This window comes from Lepus europaeus, chromosome 4 (assembly GCF_033115175.1).
Source record: "Lepus europaeus isolate LE1 chromosome 4, mLepTim1.pri, whole genome shotgun sequence".
NCBI lineage: Eukaryota > Metazoa > Chordata > Mammalia > Lagomorpha > Leporidae > Lepus > Lepus europaeus.
In genome coordinates this window covers 104609256-104627960 of record NC_084830.1, presented here as the reverse complement: position 1 = coordinate 104627960, position 18705 = coordinate 104609256, and the positions used below count along the sequence as shown (strand labels likewise).

The 18705-nt window shown below is 43.8% G+C and overlaps 1 protein-coding gene across 2 annotated transcripts in view; it reads right to left on the bottom strand.

The window, feature by feature from the left end:
* UIMC1 (ubiquitin interaction motif containing 1) overlaps positions 1-18705 on the bottom strand; it is a 115918-nt gene that overhangs the window by 43609 nt on the left and 53604 nt on the right. For both annotated transcript variants that reach the window (XM_062188645.1, XM_062188646.1), the window contains exons 9-10: positions 14791-14891; positions 8265-8418 (exon numbers count right to left, since the gene is read on the bottom strand). In XM_062188645.1, coding sequence (XP_062044629.1) covers positions 8265-8418; positions 14791-14891 — 255 coding nt within the window. The remainder of the gene's footprint in view (positions 1-8264; positions 8419-14790; positions 14892-18705) is intronic.

Below are 18705 nucleotides of genomic sequence, written 5' to 3'. Positions count from 1 at the left end.
GAGAGAGAGAGGGAGGGAGGGAGGGAGGGAGAGAGGTCTTCCATCCACTGGTTCATTCCCCAGATGGCCAGAGCTGAGCCAATCTGAAGCCAGGAGCTCCTTCCAGGTCTCCCATATGGGAGCAGGGGCCCAAGGACTTGGACTGGCCTCCACTGCTTTCCCCAGTGCATTAGCAGAGAGCTGGATCAGAAGTGGAGCAGCCAGGACTCAAAATGGTACCCATACAGGATGCTGGTACTGCAGGCTGGGGCTTTAACCCCCTGTGCCATAGCGCTGGCCCCCAAGAATTCTTGATAATACTAAAGACACAAGCAGAGTCAAAGTTGGAAAGGGATATCATCTGAGCTCTACCTTAACCTCAGACTTCCAAATAATATATTTCTAACATCTGTATCCAAAAAATCTCTATATAATATGGTAAACACACAAATCATTCTTACAGAAGTTAAGAAAAAACTTGTCCCCATATTGACCCATAAAACTCAAGTAACATTTGTCATTTTCCAAGGGCATAATGCCCATACCACAACCACAATGAATTTCTTGCTCTATCCTGTATAGCCTTCACATCTTCCCACTTATATGTTTTCTGCCTACTGTTCTCTTACATTAATACCCTCCTCTCTAATTCTAATCACATTTCCTCTGAAACACCACAAGGTTTTTTTTTTTTTTTTTTTGTATATCCCTTAGTATATCCCTTAGTAGTTCTGGCCTTGTATTAGTTATTCATGTACATGTCTTATCTATCCAACTGAACTATAATCTCAGTGAGACAAGGTCCGTGTTTGATTTGTATCACCCTATAGCTCAGTCTGCCTCCAAAATCCATGTTATTTCTATTAAACCCATGCTATTTCACTATTGTTAACACCTCAGTAGTTGGGTGCCAATAGCAAGACACTAATTCTAATCATACTGGTAACACAAAAACCACATTAATGCAAATGAAAAGATAGAATGGGGTACAAATTACATTCAAATAGGCAACTGCAAGTATATAAAAACAAACAATTTTGTATAATTTAAGAAATAAGTCTTACTTACAGATGTTCAAATCTTATCTATTGTAGGTTTCATCTTTGTCTGTTAGCTCTCAGGCAGTATCTACAAGAAGGATCCCTACTTCTCCCAACTTGCTCACTCATACACCAATGTTTTTCCAGGAGATAACCCCTGAAGAGAAAATCCACTCTAATTCTAAGCCATAACCCTCTATCTAGGTCCAAAGTGTATACAATTAAGGCATTTATCTTCCCTATTTCTCCTATGATCTATTTCTCAATAACTTATTCTTACCATTTGCCTCTTATGCTTTGACTTTTATCTTCCCCTTAGTTCTAGCAGCTGATGGCTTATACTTTACATGTTAGCACACAGAAATACAGACTCAGAAAGACTATGTAGATAATGGGGCTTGTGTTATAGTGCAACACTGGCATCCTATATCCCATATTGGAGTGCTGGTTCAAGTCTCCACTGCTCTGCTTCCAACCCAGCTCCCTGTTAATGCACTTGGGAAAGCATCAGAAGATGGCCCAAATAGCTGGGTCCCTGTCACCCATGTGGGAGACCTGGATGGAGTTCTTGGCTCCTGGCTTCTGCCCATACCTAGCCAGTATGCCTATCTAGGGAACGAATGGAAGATATCTCTCTCTGTCATTCTTTCAAATAAATAAAATATTTTAAACAAAGAAACTAAAAAAATTAGCCAAGAATAACATGAGCATGCCAAGGACAGTGCTAGGTAGTTTATAAAGTATCTCTGACACTCATGACAATCCTGATGCTGTCAAATTAGTTTTGTAAATAAGAAACCTGATCCTGAAAAATTTGTCAAATATTACCAAATTGGCAAATACCACATCCGAAATTTAAGTGCAGATCTGCCTAGTTACAAAGCTCATGTTTCTGCCACCTTTTTTTTTTTTTTGACAGGCAGAGTGGACAGTGAGAGAGAGAGAGAGACAGAGAGAAAGGTCTTCCTTTGCCGTTGGTTCACCCTCCAATGGCCGCCGCGGCCGGTGTGCTGCGGCCGGCGCACTGCACTGATCCGAAGGCAGGAGCCAGGTGCTTCTCCTGGTCTCCCATGGGGTGCAGGGCCCAAGGACTTGGGCCATCCTCCACTGCACTCCCTGGCCACAGCAGAGAGCTGGCCTGGAAGAGGGGCAGCCAGGACAGAATCTGGCACCCCGACCGGGACAGAACCTGGTGTGCCGGCGCCGCTAGGCGGAGGATTAGCCTGTTGAGCCACAGCGCTGGCATCTGCCACCCTTTCATACTGCCTCTCCACCCCCAAATTCAGCTTCTACCCTTGTCTCCTACTCCAATAATCTAGCGTCCACACAGCTACCAGCATGATCCTTTGCTTAAATATTAATTCTTCACTCAAATTCCTCCCCTGGTTCCTCCTTTGCTCAAGGAAAAGCCTAACAGCCCTGTGATTTGTCCACCTATCCCCTCTGCAATTATCTCTATGGTCTCTCTCCCTTACTTTCTTACTGCAGCCACATTCAAGCCTATTCATATCCTAGAGTCTTTAAATGAACTGTTTCCTGTCTGTAACACATTTTTCTTCTCACTTCAAAATCCTCTTACCTTATTTGATACCTGCTCAAATATCACCTTCTCAATGAGACTTTCTCTGACCACCTATTCTAAATTGCTACTTCCTAACCTAAGTACTTACTATCCCGTTTTTCTGCTTTACTTTTTCTCCAAAATATTTATCATCACTTGACATACTGTATGTATATTTTTTATTGTGTGCTTCCCACTACTAGAATATAAGCTCCATGAAGTCAGGACTTTGTTCATTATATCTGGTATACAGTAGGTATTTAATAAATACATACTGCATGGGGAGCTTTATTTTCATAGATGGATAAAATAAATAAGTGAATTAAATAAAAGTTGTCTCAAATACTTTTTCTAGAAAACAAATGCCAAGGGGACCTACATTGTTAGATGAATTTAACGAATCTTCTCCTCTCAAACAATACCTTTAAGAACAATCCCCCCTTCAATTTTTTCAGCTCTGAACAGATAGCCATGTCAGTAAACAACAAACTGAGCAGACTGAGACAACTTAATCAGAGTGTAGTATTATAATCAAATAAAACTTACAGCAAAGTTAATCAGACATGTATTTAATGATATGCATAATTGTTATTGTACTGCACGGTAACTAGGCATAAATGGTAGACACTTCATGTAAATGACTCTAATTACTATTTCTTTTATACAGCCAAACCAAGCATGTCTGGGATGAGCTTCAGGGGAAAACAGGAAGGAGGAGAAAGCTGCATACCTAATTCTGGGAGGCATTCCTCCCCTGTTCCACTCCCTCCCCCCCCCCCCCAAGGCATTGGGCTAACAGTTTCCCAGCCTGGGTTATGTATCTTCAAGCAGGGTAACTCCCTTCCACAGTAGGGGAGGCGTCTTTTTACCAAAGATTAAAACATTAGGCTGGGGTCTCAACCAGTCACAAAGCTGCATAACACAACAATGACTATCTTCTGTCTCTAGCAAGGACAGGAGCAGGCAAGCTGGTGGGGAAACAAAGTTAACAGACCAAGCTCACTAAAGGTCCATTATATTCCAGGTACACTAGTAAATGCTTTGCATTATTCCTCTAACTACTTCCCCAACCTATTCACACTCCAGTTTTGTTCCCAGGAAAGTAAAGCCATAAGTGAAGAGTGGGAGAACTCCAACGAGAACTAGAAATCCCTGCTCCAAACACTCACAGGGCCTGAAATGTTATTAGACAGGATGATTTAGACTAGCAAGCTAACACTACTAGGAAAATTAACAGGAAGCTATTCTTTTTTTTTTTTTTAATTTTTTAAATCTTTTGACAGGCAGAGTGGACAGTGAGAGAGAGAGAGAGAGAGAGAGAGAGAGAAAGGTCTTCCTTTGCCGTTGGTTCACCCTCCAATGGCCACCATGGCCGGCATGCTGTAGCCAGCGTACCGCGCTGATCCGATGGCAGGAGCCAAGTGCTTCTCCTGGTCTCCCATGGGGTGCAGGGCCCAAGGACTTGGGCCATCCTCCACTGCACTCCCGGGCCACAGCAGAGAGCTGGCCTGGAAGAGGGGCAACCAGGACAGAATCCGGCGCCCCGACCAGGACTAGAACCCAGTGTGCCAGCGCCGCAAGGCGGAGGATTAGCCTAGTGAGCCGCGGCGCCAGCCAACAGGAAGCTATTCTTTAGTTGCCCTTTCTTTTGCTTTCTATCTTATTTAATATCTTCCAATAGGTTTCTCCAAACCTATCCAGCCTTCACAGCCCAGGCTAAGCCTATGCTCTCTGGAACATCATCCCTATTCACTGTTCTCTCTCCCATTGCACTCACTGTCAGGACATTCACTTGGGTATACCATCATTCATTTTGTGTCATCTTGTAACTAATTTCTTAAGTAAATATTAATTTCCCCCAATAAAAATATAAGTTCCTTGATGGCAGAAATCTTGTTTTATTTTTTTTCTTTTTTTTTTGTTTGTTATATAGTTATTATTATTTTTTATTTAATAAATGTAAATTTACAAATGCAACTTTTATATAGTTGTGGCTTACCCCCCCAACCTCCCTCCCTCCCGTAGCCCTCCCCTCTCCCACTCCCCCGAGAAATCTTGTTTTAAACTTCTTTAGGAACCCACATAAAGCCTAGCATCACCCACATAACAAAAAAGTGTTCAATAAATATTTTGATGAATTACAGGTAAATAAGCAGTAGAAAGGAATCAAATTTCTAGTTCTTGGTAGACGAGCTGGTGAGCTGGCACTGAATTAGAATGCAATACTTTGCATTTGTCTTTATCATACTTCAGAATATTTTTATAATAAATAACCCTATGAAAAAGAAAATGTTACCATCATTCATAACACAGCAGACATCCTCAGTTGGAGGTCTGAGGCGTTTGGATTAGAGCCACAGACAAATGGTGCCAAAAATATAAGGACTAAATCCTATTATATCAGAAAACACATTTATATTCATATGTCTGAAAGCTACAAGACCAAAGTGTATACCTAACTGAGTAGCATCAGGCAGAGTCACTGACCCTGGATCCAGAAGAATAAAAATAATCTGAAAGCTGATGATGGTTAAGTCTCAGTCTACTTTGCCCACCTGATGGTGTCAGCTTCTCAACAAGTTTGATGAGTAAAATACAACAATGGGTTAAAGAGTCACTTGAGCTGCTCATATCCCATATTAGACTGCCAGTTTCAGTTCTGGAACCTCTGCTTCTAATCCAGCTTCTTGCTAACACGCCTACAAGGTAGCTGAGGACGGTTCAAGTACTTGGGTTCTTGTTACCCACATGGGAGACCTGGATGGTGTTCATGGCTCCTGGCTTCAGCCTGGTCCAATCTCAGCTGTTGCAGGCATTTGGGGAGCAAACCAGCAAATGGAAGATACCCTCTACCTAATTCCCATAATTTGGTATTTGAAAGGCAGAGTGACAGAGACAGAAAGATCTTCCATTTGCTGATTTACTCCCCAGATGGCTACAATGGCCGGGGGTAGGTCAGGCAGAAGCCAGGAGCCTGAAACACTATCCAGGTCTCCCACGTGAGTGGCAGGGACCCAAGCAGCTGGGCCATCTTCTACTTCCTTCCCAAGAGCATTAGCAGAGAGCTGCATCACAAGTAGAGCAGTCAGAACTCAAACTGGCAACCATATGAGATGCCAGAGTTGAAAGTGTAGGTTTAACTCACTGCATCACAACACCAGTCACCCCCCCCCCCAATTTTTTTTAAGGAATAAATTGTGGTTTTAGTAGTACAAATCTGCATTTGGCTTGAAAAAATTCAGAAACAAGTCTGAATCAATTTCAACAGAAAGACTTGCGGTGGTGGGGGCTCCCTTACCACACTCTAGTACAGAAGAACACACTTAACAGCAACTAACATGTAGCTGAAAGGTATGTAACGAATGCTAAAGCTTCCTGTCTGAGCACAAACTAGCACAGTTTAGTATGAGACCTAAGTGGGAGCTACCTCGTACTACTTTTGCACTAATTCTGACCTGAAGAAGATTATCTATTTCTAGAGTTCAAATGGACATTCAGCTTATTCTCAAGCTCATTTAACTTTGGACCTCAATGTTGAGTTAACTCACTGACTCAGATGACTTATACCAGCTGTGTAAGTCTGCTTGGTGAGATAGATAAGAAGCCTCTTCCCTCTCTGTTCACCAAATGTTCAGTCCCAGAATTTTTCCAGTCACTAGAACTCTCAGCTATAAAATCAGACTAAAAAGCTATGTCAAATTAAAACTGCCTCTAAATGTCAGTTCTTCAGTGCTACTCAACATCCCACACTAGAGTATTTAGGTTCAATTCCTGGCTCCTGCTCTGATTCCAGGTTCCTGCAAATGCAGACCCTGGGGAGCAGCAGTGGTGTTCTCAACTGATTGGGCTCCTACTACTCATAGGAGAGACCTGCAATGGGATTCAATCTACCAGCTTCAGCCAAGACCCAGTCCTGGCTGTTGCGGGCATTTGGAGAATCAATCAGAAGACAACAGGCCATGCCCTCCCATTTTCCCCACCTCCATCCCAAATAAATACATAAACAAGTTTTTTTGTCTTTTTTTTTTTTAAAAAAAAAGATTTATTTATTTATTTGAAAGTCAGTTACACAGAGAGGCAGAGAGAGAGAGAGGTCTTCCATCTGATGATGGTTCACTCCTCAATTGGCTGCAACGGCCGGAGCTGTGCCAATCCGAATCCAGGAGCTTCTTCTGGGTCTCCCACATGGGTACAGGGGCCCAAGGACTTGGGCCATCCTCCACTGCTTTTCCAGGCCATAGCAGAGAGCTGGATCTGAAGTGGAGCAGCCGGGTCTCGAACCGGCATCCGTATGAGATGCTGGCGCTTCAGGCCAGGGCATTAACCTGCTGTGCCACAGCACCAGCCCTATAAACAAGTTTTTTTTTTTTTTGTTTTTTGTTTTTGACAGGCAGAGTGGACAGTGAGAGAGAGACAGAGAGAGAAACGTCTTCCTTTTTGCCGTTGGTTCACCCTCCAATGGCCGCCGCAGTAGGCGCGCTGCGGCTGGCGCACCGCGCCGATCTGATGGCAGGAGCCAGGTGCTTCTCCTGGTCTCCCATGGGGTGCAGGGCCCAAACACTTGGGCCATCCTCCACTGCACTCCCTGGCCACAGCAGAGAGCTGGCCTGGAAGAGGGGCAACCGGGACAGGATCGGTGCCCCGACCGGGACTAGAACCCGGTGTGCCGACGCCGCAAGGCGGAGGATTAGCCTAGTGAGCCGCGGCGCCGGCCATAAACAAGTTTTTTTAAAAGGAGCTGATGACCAAATTCAGATCCTCAACTTCTGCTCTATTTAGAAAACTACAATGGGGGCCGGTGCCGTGGCTCACTTGGTTAATCCCCCGCCTGCGGTGCCGGCATCCCATGTGGCCACGGGGTTCTGGTCCCGGCTGCTCCTCTTCCAGTCCAGCTCTCTGTTGTGGCCCAGGGTGGCAGTGGAGGATGGACCAGGTGCTTGGGACCCTGCACCCACATCGGAGACGGGAGAGGGGAGGGGGCCCCCCACCCCCGGCTCCTGGCTTTGGATTGGCGCAGTGCAATGGCCTCAGTGGCCATTTGGGGGGCGTACCGACAGAGGGAGGACCTTTCTCTCTGTCTCTCTCTCTCACTGTCTGCCAGTCAAAAAAAAATAAATAAATAAAAAGAAATACATTAAAATATTAGATTTTTTTCCCTTCCTCTTCTGCTGAAATATGTGTAATAAGACAGTGTATCTTGGTTGGCACCGCGGCTCACTAGGCTAATCCTTTGCCTGCGGTGCCGGCACACTAGGTTCTAGTCCCGGCTGGGGCACCGGATTCTGTCCCGGTTGCTCCTCTTCCAGTCCAGCTCTCTGCTGTGGCCCAGGAAGGCAGTGGAGGATGGCCCAGGTCCTTGGGCCCTGCACCCGCGTGGGAGACCAGGAGGAAGTACCTGGCTCCTGGCTTCGGATCGGCACAGCATGCCAGCCATGGCGGCCATTTGGAGGGTGAACCAATGGAAAAAGGAAGACCTTTCTCTCTGTCTCTCACTCACTGTCTAACTCTGCCTGTCAAAAAAAAAAAAGAAAGACAGTGTATCTGTCAAAAGCAATAATGAACATGAAATACTAGAAAATTAACTAGAGAGTAACAATTTTAAAGAGCTGTATGTTTCCCCTGCATTATATTGTACAAAACCACCACACAAATCAAAGAGTTTGGCTGTTCTGATGAGTCTTTACCTGTATCTTGCCTCACCAGACCATTGCAGTACATGGCATGGCGCTCAATCTTTGTCGGTGGGAAGCCTTGGTCACACAATGGACATAATACCTGGCTACTGGATGACGTGGTAGAAGCAGGTATTTCCTTCTCAGTATCTTCCCTGTTACCAACCTAAAGAACAGGACAGATGCTATTTAACAGTCTTAATTTATAAAATATATTTTCTCCTAAAGAACTGCAAGAGATTCCATCCTATACTTCATTTAAGATGCCTCTCAGTACTTGAAGGTTGTTAGTTCCAGGACCCCCTATGACAGATAACAACATCTATAAATGGTCAAGTCTCTTGCATAAAACAGAGTCACATTTGCATATAATCTAGATACATCCTATTATATACTCTTAAATCATCTCTAGATTACTTACTACACCTACTATTATGTATATACTATATAAATAATAATTGTATTATTCAGAAAATAGTAAGAAAAATGGTCTGTACATGTTTAGTACAAATACAACCACAGGCCTAACCCTTTCCTCAATCCATAGTTAGTCAAATTCACAGATGAAGATCTGTGCCCTTTTTATACATAAGTGTTACCAAGCAGTAAAGTAACTTGCACAAATCAGTACAAATAAGTGACAGACTCAGGACTATTTGGAAACTTGAGGGCACTGATCTCTACACTACAAGGCACAGTCCTCACTGCATCATTGTCTGTTGTGTTTCATATTTTGACTTTTTTTTATTATTATTATTTTTGACAGGCAGAGTGGACAGTGAGAGAGAGACAGAGAGAATGGTCTTCCTTTTTGCCGTTGGTTCACCCTCCAATGGCTGCCGCGGTAGACGCGCTGCGGCCGGTGCACCGCACTGATCCGAAGGCAGGAGCCAGGTGCTTATCCTGGTCTCCCATGGGGTGCAGGGCCCAAGCACTTGGGCCATCCTCCACTGCCTTCCCGGGCCATAGCAGAGAGCTGGCCTGGAAGAGGGGCAACCGGGACTAGAATCCAGTGTGCCGGCGCTGCTAGGCGGAGGATTAGCCTGTTGAGCCACGGTGCCGGCCCATATTTTGATTTTAAAGATACTTTTTTAATCTCACAAAAGAACTGTGATCATTGCAACTTTAAGACAAAGGAAGTTAAAAGCCAAAACAGCTCTAAGCCACAAGCAGCACAAAAGGATTTAAGAACATAGGTCTAGGGGCCGGTGCTGAGAATAGCAGGTAAAGCCACCACCTATAGCACCGGCATCCCGTTGGGCGCCAGTTCGAGTCCTGGCTGCTCCACTTCTGATCCAGCTGTCTGCTGTGGCCTGGGAAAGTAGTAGAAGATGGCTCAAGTCCTTGGGCCCCTGCAACTGCATGGGAGACCCAGAAGAAGCTCCTGGCTCCTGACTTCAGATCAGTGCAGCTCCGGCCATTGCGGCCAATTGGGGAGTGAACCAGCGGATGGAAGACCTCTCTCTCTCTCTCTCTGCCTCTCTGTCTAACTCTGACTTTCAAATAAATAAATAAATCTTTAAAATAAATAGGTCTGGGGTAGGCACTGGGCAAAATGGTCAAGCCATTGGGGATGGCAGAATCCCTTTTCAGAATTTCTGGGTTCAAGTCCTGGCTCTGCTGCCAATTCCAGCTTCTTGTTAATGCATTCCCTGGAAGACAGTAGATGACAGCCCAAGTAGTTGGGTCCCTGCCACCCACATAGAAACTGGGACTGAATTCCCAGCTCCCAGTTGCCTTGGACCAGTCCCAGTTGTTGCATGCACCAGTGAGTGAACCAGACACACCAGTGGTGATCCCTCTCCTTCTATGAGCCTTTCAAAAGCTAATCTTTAAAAACATAAAAAGGAGCTGAAAAACTAACTGAAACTTAGTAAGTCTGTAATTAGATTAGCAACATATAACACCTCCTATATTTGTGATTATTTTTTTTGATTGAAGGAGGAAAATAAAACCCAAACACTGGAGAAGTCATTAGTTAAGATAATGAATTCTGCTGAAACCAGTCTCAAAACTCTCTTACTCCTCTCAGTGCTTTATGTCACCATTTCTTCTGCAGTTACCAGTCTCTCAGAGGCAGTTTATTTTACCTGCACAGGTTAGTCAGAGCCAAGAACTCTGCAGTGATTAATTCAACAGTACGTGTGAGCACTGCAGCACTACTGCCTAACACATGCTTTAAAGGACAGCATGTCCTGCACAGCTAGAGCTTCCATTTAAGAGCAAAGAGCATCTGAGGTTGTCACTACAACTTACTACTAGGGGGGAAAAATAAATCTTCTCTTGGGTCAAGAATTAAACAGGACCAAAACTGCAATAAATAAAAATAATTTTGCTTCTGATCCACCTGGTATTTTTTGTTTTGTCGTAACTTGATCTCTAAGTTTAAGCCATTCCTAACATCTACTGTTCAAGTATGACCTAGGAGACCTGGAAAATAGGCCATCTAAACATCCAGTGAAATAATTTCTATACCTGCCAAAAATGTCCTGTTTTTGCAACACATCTATCTGCCTTTTACCAAAAAGACATATTCTAAAAGGGAAAAATAGAAAGAGGAGAAAAGAACTAACAGTGGCTGAGTTCTCATACTATGCTAGGTTGTGGCAAGCATTTCCATATCCATCCCTCAAAACACCCCGACTGGTTAGATGCATAATTCACTCCAGCATTACAGAAGGGGAAATTGAGGCTTGGAAAGGCAAAGTACCCTGCTAACTGCAAAGTTGGTAAGTGGATAATGCAGACCTGTCTGGCATCAAAACCTTCAGTAATTCTACCCTACTGTGTTGTGGCTAAAGCAAGAATCTTCCTTTCTACTTTATTTCTAGAAGCTGAAGGTGCCATGTATCAAGAGATTATCTGGCCCTATCATTCTGCTCTAGGAAGTAAGGGCAGTTAAATGGGCCTGGAAATTCTAGGTGCTCTTTATTCCAAACTTAGTCACTAAGCTTCTTAAAAGGATTCTCTGTTCAAAAATCTTAAGCATTTTTGAGACAAAGCTATTTGAGTGCAGTGGAGGACAGATGGCAGAATGGAGGGCACACCGTAAAATTTGCAAGGAACCTTGAATTACTGAAAGTTAGTGGTGATTGAGTATTTGGCATTCTAAAACTCACTCAGCACACACAAAAAAATATATGACGTGAATGTCATTAGTGTTCACACCCAGCACTATACTATTCCTTTGCATTCATCACAGGCTCTATGAAACGCAGAGAATGTACCTTCAACTATTAACCTTCAACCATTAAAGGGAGTAGTCTCTTACTGTCTTAGTTTGGATATGAGACCATTTCCAACCATATTTTGAGGTAACTCAGGTTTCACAACATTTTTGTATTAAAATATTTTTCTTAGCACCATTTAAAAGTCTCTTTAAGATTAACTACCTATGGAGAAACCTCAAGAGTGAAAAATATAAGTGAGACAGCACTCGGGACTTCGGTCTTTGCAGAGTTGCTTCTACTTCTTTTAAAATATTACACAGCTATTTCGCAAAAGAGATACTTGGACACTGAATCTTGGTCTCTTAAAGAGGTGGTCCTTAGCTTCTGGCCTCAAAAGAAGCCTCACCCTCAAAAAACAAACCCAGTGAAAACAAAAAAATGTACTGCAAATCAGCAAACTCTCTATTCCTTCCCTTCTCCAGTATATGTATAGCTTAAAAAGCTGTTTAGATATTTTCCCCTTTACTATAGAATCTTTTTTTAAAACAATATTTATTTATTGATTTGAAAGGTGAAGTTCCAGAGAGAGAGAGAGGCAGAACAAGAGAGAGAAATCTTCTGTCTGCTAGTTCACTCCCCAAATTGCCAAAACGGCCACGGCTGGGCCAGGCTGAAGCCAGGAGCCAAGAACTTCATCTGGGTCTCACATAGGTGCAGGGGTCCAAATGCTTGGGCCACCTTCTATGCATTCCCAGGCATATTAGCAAGGAGCTGGATCAGAAGTAGAGCAGCCAAGACTCAAACCAACACCCCTATGGGATCTGGTGCTGCAGTCTTAACCTGCCGTGCCATAGCGCTGGCCCACTACAGAATCATAATAAGACAGTTGACTTAAAAAACTTACTAATTAGAGGTCAATGTTGTGGCACAGCAAATTAAGCTGCTGCCTGGGATACTAGCATCACATATTGAAGTGCTGGTTCAAGTCGTGGCTGCTCTACTTCTTTTTTTTTTTTTTAATTTTTGACAGGCAGAGTGGACAGTGAGAGAGAGACAGAGAGAAAGGTCTTCCTTTTGCCGTTGGTTCACCCTCCAATGGCCGCCGTGGTAGCGCACTGCGGCCGGCGCACCGCGCTGTTCCGATGGCAGGAGCCAGGTGCTTCTCCTGGTCTCCCATGGGGTGCAGAGCCCAAGCACTTGGGCCATCCTCCACTGCACTCCCGGGCCACAGCAGAGAGCTGGCCTGGAAGAGGGGCAACCGGGACAGGATCGGTGCCCCGACCGGGACTAGAACCTGGTGTGCCGGCGCCGCAAGGCGGAGGATTAGCCTGTTGAGCCACGGCGCCGGCTGTGGCTGCTCTACTTCTGATTCAGCACCCTGTTAATGTGCCTGGAAAAGCCACAGAAGATGGTCCAAGTATTTGAGGGTCCTGTACCTACATGGGAGACTCAAATGGAGTTGTTACAGGCTCCACCTTGGCCCAGCCCTAGCAGTTGTGGTCACTTGAGGAGTGAGCCAGCAGATGGAAGATCTCTATCATTCTGCCTTTCAAATAAACAAATCATTTTTTAAAATGCTCTAATTGGCTACTCCACCTTCGATCCAGCTCTCTGCTAAGGCCTGGGAAAGCAATAGAAGATGGCCCAAGTATTTGTGGGGCCCTGCATCCATGTGGGAAGAAGCTCCAGGCTCCTGGCTTTGGATTGGTCCATGTCTGGTTCTAGCAGCCATTTGGGGGGTAAACCAGTGAATAGAATCTCTCTCTCTCTCTCCCTCTGCCTCTCTGTAACTCTGTCTTTCAAATAAATTTTTAAAAATTTCTAAAAATGCACTAATTGAACTAGTATTTCACTCTGAATATCTTTAGTAAACTCTTCTGAAAGCTGAATATTTGAGACTCCAACCATGGGTAACTCTCAAGCAAGATATTCAGAAAACATTATTTCCAAAGAAACCTTACTACTGAGGGAAATCAGATCAAGAGAAACTACAGGAGATGGCACTGTGGCATTCGAACTGGCCATATGGGTGCCAGTTTGAGTCCCGGCTGCTCCACTTCCTATCCAGCTCTCTGCTATGGCCTGAGAAAGCAGTAGAAGATGGCCCAAGTCCTTGGGCTTCTGCACCCATGTGGGAGACCCAGAAGAAGCTCCTGGCTCCTGGCTTCAGTTCAGCTCAGCTCAGCTCAGGCCACTGCAATCATTTGGGTAGTAAACCAGCAGATGGAAGACCTCTGTCTCTCTCTGGCTCTACCTCTCTCTGCAACTCTGTCTTTCAAATAAATAAAATGAATCTTAAAAGAGAGAGAGAGAGAGAGAGAGAGAGAGAGAGAGAGAGACTACAGTTCTGACTTGGGTACTCTAAATATCTCAATACTGTCAAGTAATTCTGTTATTAGTAAGCTGTAATGTAACAGTAATATCATTTAACAGCCACAATACATCACAAAGCAGTAACACAATAACTTGTTTCCACACACACACTACTACCAATTTCTCTGCTACAAGTTCATCTAATTCAATCTTCAGAACAACCCAATAACAATTATTTCTACCTCTATTTTACATATGAAGAACTGAAATTCAGAAAAGCATTTCTCTTCTGTGTTCCCCTAAATATTAGGGCTAAAACTTATATTTCTGTCATGATATAAAATAGTTTTTCCCCCTAAGATTGCTCATCTATTACATACCATTACAAAATGAAAGATGCCCTAGAACTTCGGAAACAAATCTGTGTTCAAATTCTAGTTCTACCATTACTAACAAATAGAGCAAATTTAAATATCTGGTGACCAGTGTTGTGGTGCAGTGGGTTAAGGTGCTATCTGCAATGCCAGCATTTTATATCAGAGTGCCAGTTCAAGTCCCAGCTGCTCTGCTTCCAATCTAGCTTCCTACTAATGCGCCTGGGAAGACATCTGAGGAGGGTTCAAGTACTTGGGCTTAAGTACTTGCCACCTATGTGGGAAATTAGAATGAAGTTCCTGGTTTCTGGCTTCAGGCTGGCCCAGACCTGGCTGTTGTGGTCATTTGGGGAGGGAACCAGTGGATGGAAGGTCTCCCTCTCTTTCTCTTTCTGTCATTCTACTTTTCAAAAATATAAATCTTTTTAAAAATTATTCAAATATCCTAAGCCTCCACTTCCTCATTTATAATAGAAATATTAATTTATAGAAAAGTATAACTACTATTATTATTAGGAATAGTGCTGACCCAATCTTAACCAATAGATTCTCTCCTTGAGATAGATATCCCAAAAACTAAAACCCTGTACATTAAATCTTCTCAACCAAAATCAACATTGTTTCAGAAGGTCTACTAGCAGAAAGAAACAACTGAGAAAAATTATAGAGGAGAATATTCACCTTCTTATCCGCCATTATTCTTATTCCATCTGGGATGTCTCTGCTACTTGGAGAGACTTCTCTTTCAAGGTCAAGAATTTCAGGGGAACTCAGTTGTGTCTCTGTAATTTAAAAAATTCTTAATTAAAATTTCATTAATTCTCATTTTGTGTTTTCATAGTTAAAAAAAACAAGCATTCACTTTTTTTCCTCAAAATAAGGGTATGATAATGCTACAGTGGCAACAGAGATTTAGTTTGTTTCTTCTTAAAGCTTCACTCAGGAATAATGTACACAACAGAATTCACCAATTTTCAAAATATAGTGTGGTAAGTTTTGACAAATGTATACCATTTTACACATGGCACCATTTATACCATGTAATCACCACCCAATCAAGATATAAAACATTTCCAGCACCCTAAAAGTTCTCTTGTACCCCTTTGCATTCAATAATCAATCTACTCTACCTATAGTTGTGCCTTTTCTAGAATGTCATATAAATAGAATCACACAGTATGCAGTCTTTTGTGTCCAGCTTCCCTCACTTAGTGTTAGATTGAAGCTCATCCACATTGCTACATATATCAGTAGTTCGATCCTTTTTATTGCTGAGCAATATTCCATTGTTAAGATATATCATGATTTATTTACCCACTCACCAGTTGACCCATTTGGCTTATTTCCACTATAGTTCTAAAGTATATTAATTTTGACAGAAAGCAAAAATCTGCCAATGTTAGTGCTAAGATGAAAGGGATAACTACAGAAAGCAGGAAAAAAAAAACAGAAATTGGGACCAAAGTGTATATTCTAGACAAAGATATGCTTTTCTTTAACGTATTCTTTCCAAAATTTTAATTATTTATTTTCATCTTATTTGAAAGAGAGGCAGAGAGAAAGACTCGCCAAAAAACAAACAAAACAGGCCGGCGCCGTGGCTCAACAGGCTAATCCTCCGCCTTGCGGCGCCGGCACACCAGGTTCTAGTCCCGGTCGGGGCACCGATCCTGTCCCGGTTGCCCCTCTTCCAGGCCAGCTCTCTGCTGTGGCCAGGGAGTGCAGTGGAGGATGGCCCAAGTGTTTGGGCTCTGCACCCCATGGGAGACCAGGAGAAGCACCTGGCTCCTGCCATCGGAACAGCGCGGTGCGCCGGCCGCAGCGCGCTACCGCGGCGGCCATTAGAGGGTGAACCAACGGCAAAGGAAGACCTTTCTCTCTGTCTCTCTCTCTCACTGTCCACTCTGCCTGTCAAAAATAAAAAAACAAACAAACAAACAAACAAAACTGCAGAGACTGAGATCTTCCGTCTGCTGGTTCACTCCCCAAATGCCCAACAGCCATGGCTGGGCGAGGCTAATGCCAGGACAGTGGTGTTTAATCAAGGTCTCCTGTATGTGTGGCAAGGACCCAAGCACTTGAGCCATCACCTGCTGCTTCCCAGGGTACACATTAGCATGAAGCTGTATCGGAAGAACAGAAGTTGGGACTAGAATCAGGCATTCCAATATGAGATGTGGACATCTCAGGCAGCAACTTAACCACTGTGCCAAACACCTGCCTCATTGCTGTTGTTGTTATTTTTTTTACAAAACACAGAGAGGGGAGCCAGCACTGTGGTATAAAAGGTTAAGCTGCCACCTGCAGTGCTGACATCCCATATGGGTGCCAGTTCAGGTCCTGGCTGCTCCACTTCTGATCCAGTTCCCTGTTAATGCACTTGGGAAGGCAATGGAAGATGGCCCAAGTGCTTGGGCCCCTGCACTTGAGTTGGGGACACAGAGGAAGCTCCTGGCTTCAAATCGGCCCAGCCCTAGTTGTTGTGGCTATTTGGGGAGCAAACTAGTGGATGGATGATCCCCTTCTCTCTGTTTCTTCCTCTGTCTATAACTGTCTCTCAAGTAAATAAAGAAATCTTGAAAACAAAAACAAAACACAAGGATCCCAAAGAACTCTCTTGTCCTCTTTTTAAGATTTATTTTATAGGGGCCAGCACCCTGACTTACTTGGTTAATCCTCTTCCTGCGGCGCCGGCATCCCATATGGGCGCCAGGTTCTAGTCCCGGCTGCTCCTCTTCCAGTCCAGCTCTTTGCTGTGGCCCAGGAAGGCAGTGGAGGATGGCCCAAGTGCTTGGGCCCCTACACCCACATGGGAGACCAGGAGAAACCACCTGGCTCCTGGCTTTGGATTGGCGCAGCGCCCCAGCCATAGCAGCCATTTGGGGGGTGAACCAACAGAAAGAAGACCTTTCTCTCTGTCTCTCTCTCACTGTCTAACTCTGCCTGTCAAATTAAAAAAAAAAATTTTTTTTATAGGGGCTGGCGTAGTAGGCTAAGTCTCCACCTGTGGCGCCGGCATCCCATATGGGCACTGATTCAAGTACTAGCTGCTCTACTTCTGATCCAGCTCTCTGCTTATGGCCTGGAAAAGCAGTAGAAAATGACCCAAGTGTTTGGGCCTGTTCACCTATATGGGAGACCTGGAAGAAGCTCCTGGCTCCAGATCAGCCTAGCTCTGGCCATTGTGGCCATTTGGGGAGTGAACCAGCAGATGGAAGACCTTTCTGTCCCTCCCTGTAACTCTACCTCTCAAATAAGTTTAAAAAATCTTAAAAAGAAGAAAGAAAGAAAGAAAGCTTAGCAAAAAAATTTTTTTTAAATTATGTACCTATCATTTGAAAGGCAGAGTGAGAGACAGACAGACAGAAAGAGGGAGACAGAGATCTCTCTGTTGGTTTACTCCCCAAATGCCTAAAACAGCCAGGGCTGGGTATGATAAAGCCAGGAGCCAGGAACACCGTACTTATCTCCAACATGAGAGGTAAGGTCCCAAGTATGTAGACCATCATCTGGATGCTTTCCCAGGCACATGAGCAAGAAGCTGAACCAGAGGCAGGGTAGCTGGGACACAAACCAGCATTCCAATTTGGACGTGGGCATCCCAAGAGGCGTCTTAACCTGCTGCACCACAATGGCTGCCCCTTCACTGTGTTTTAATACATCACAATGTTTTTGAAAATTAAATACAAACTCAGATACACAGTTTACCATCTTACTGGCAACAGGATTATATTACATAAACTTCAAAACCTTTGTCAAGCGTCCCTAAAAGATACTATCAAAGATTTCCAGTCCATTCAAAAAAAAGAGCCATTCACTACCTGCAGTACTGCAATAATAAAAAGTCTTCAGTTGGGGCCGGTGCTGTGGCACAGTGGGTTAACACTGTGGCCTGAAGCGCCGGCATCCCATATGGGAAACAGTTCGAGACCTGGCTGCTCCACTTCTAATCCAGCTCTCTTCGATGGCCTGGGAAAGCAGAAGATTGCCCAAGTCCTTGGGCCCCTGCACCCACGTGGGAGACCCAAAAGAAGCTCCTGGCTCCTGGCTTTATATCTGCGCAGCTCCAGCCAAGGCAGCCAATTGGGGAGTGAACCAATGGATGGAAGACCTCTCTCTATATATCTCTCTGTCTCTCCTCTCTGTGTTTAACTCTGACTCTGAATAAAAAAAAAGTCTTCAGGTAAACTTTCTGTAAATAGCTCAGTGTCCAACTATAAAGGCAAATTAACAAGATATTAGCTCCTTGGAAATAAGCAATTCTAGTAGCATATATAGTGTGGGCAAAGTCTGTGAAATCCTGCTTCTTCAATAAAGTGAGTAACACTAAAAAGTGTAATTTTTAATCTCAGATCACTGAAAATATAAAAAATATGAAACAAAAGGAAAAGGTAACACACACTACTAGACTCAATCTGTGCTTTACTCATTCAGAACAAATTTACTCCAACAATTTAGATACATAGCTCTTAATTATATATTAAAAAGAAACTCCAGGAGTTTGGCTTCATGGAGAAGTAGCTATAGTTTCTCAGGAAAAGAAACATTAAAGTTATGGAAATCTCTTCCAATCTCATTTAGAAGTGGTTTATGACA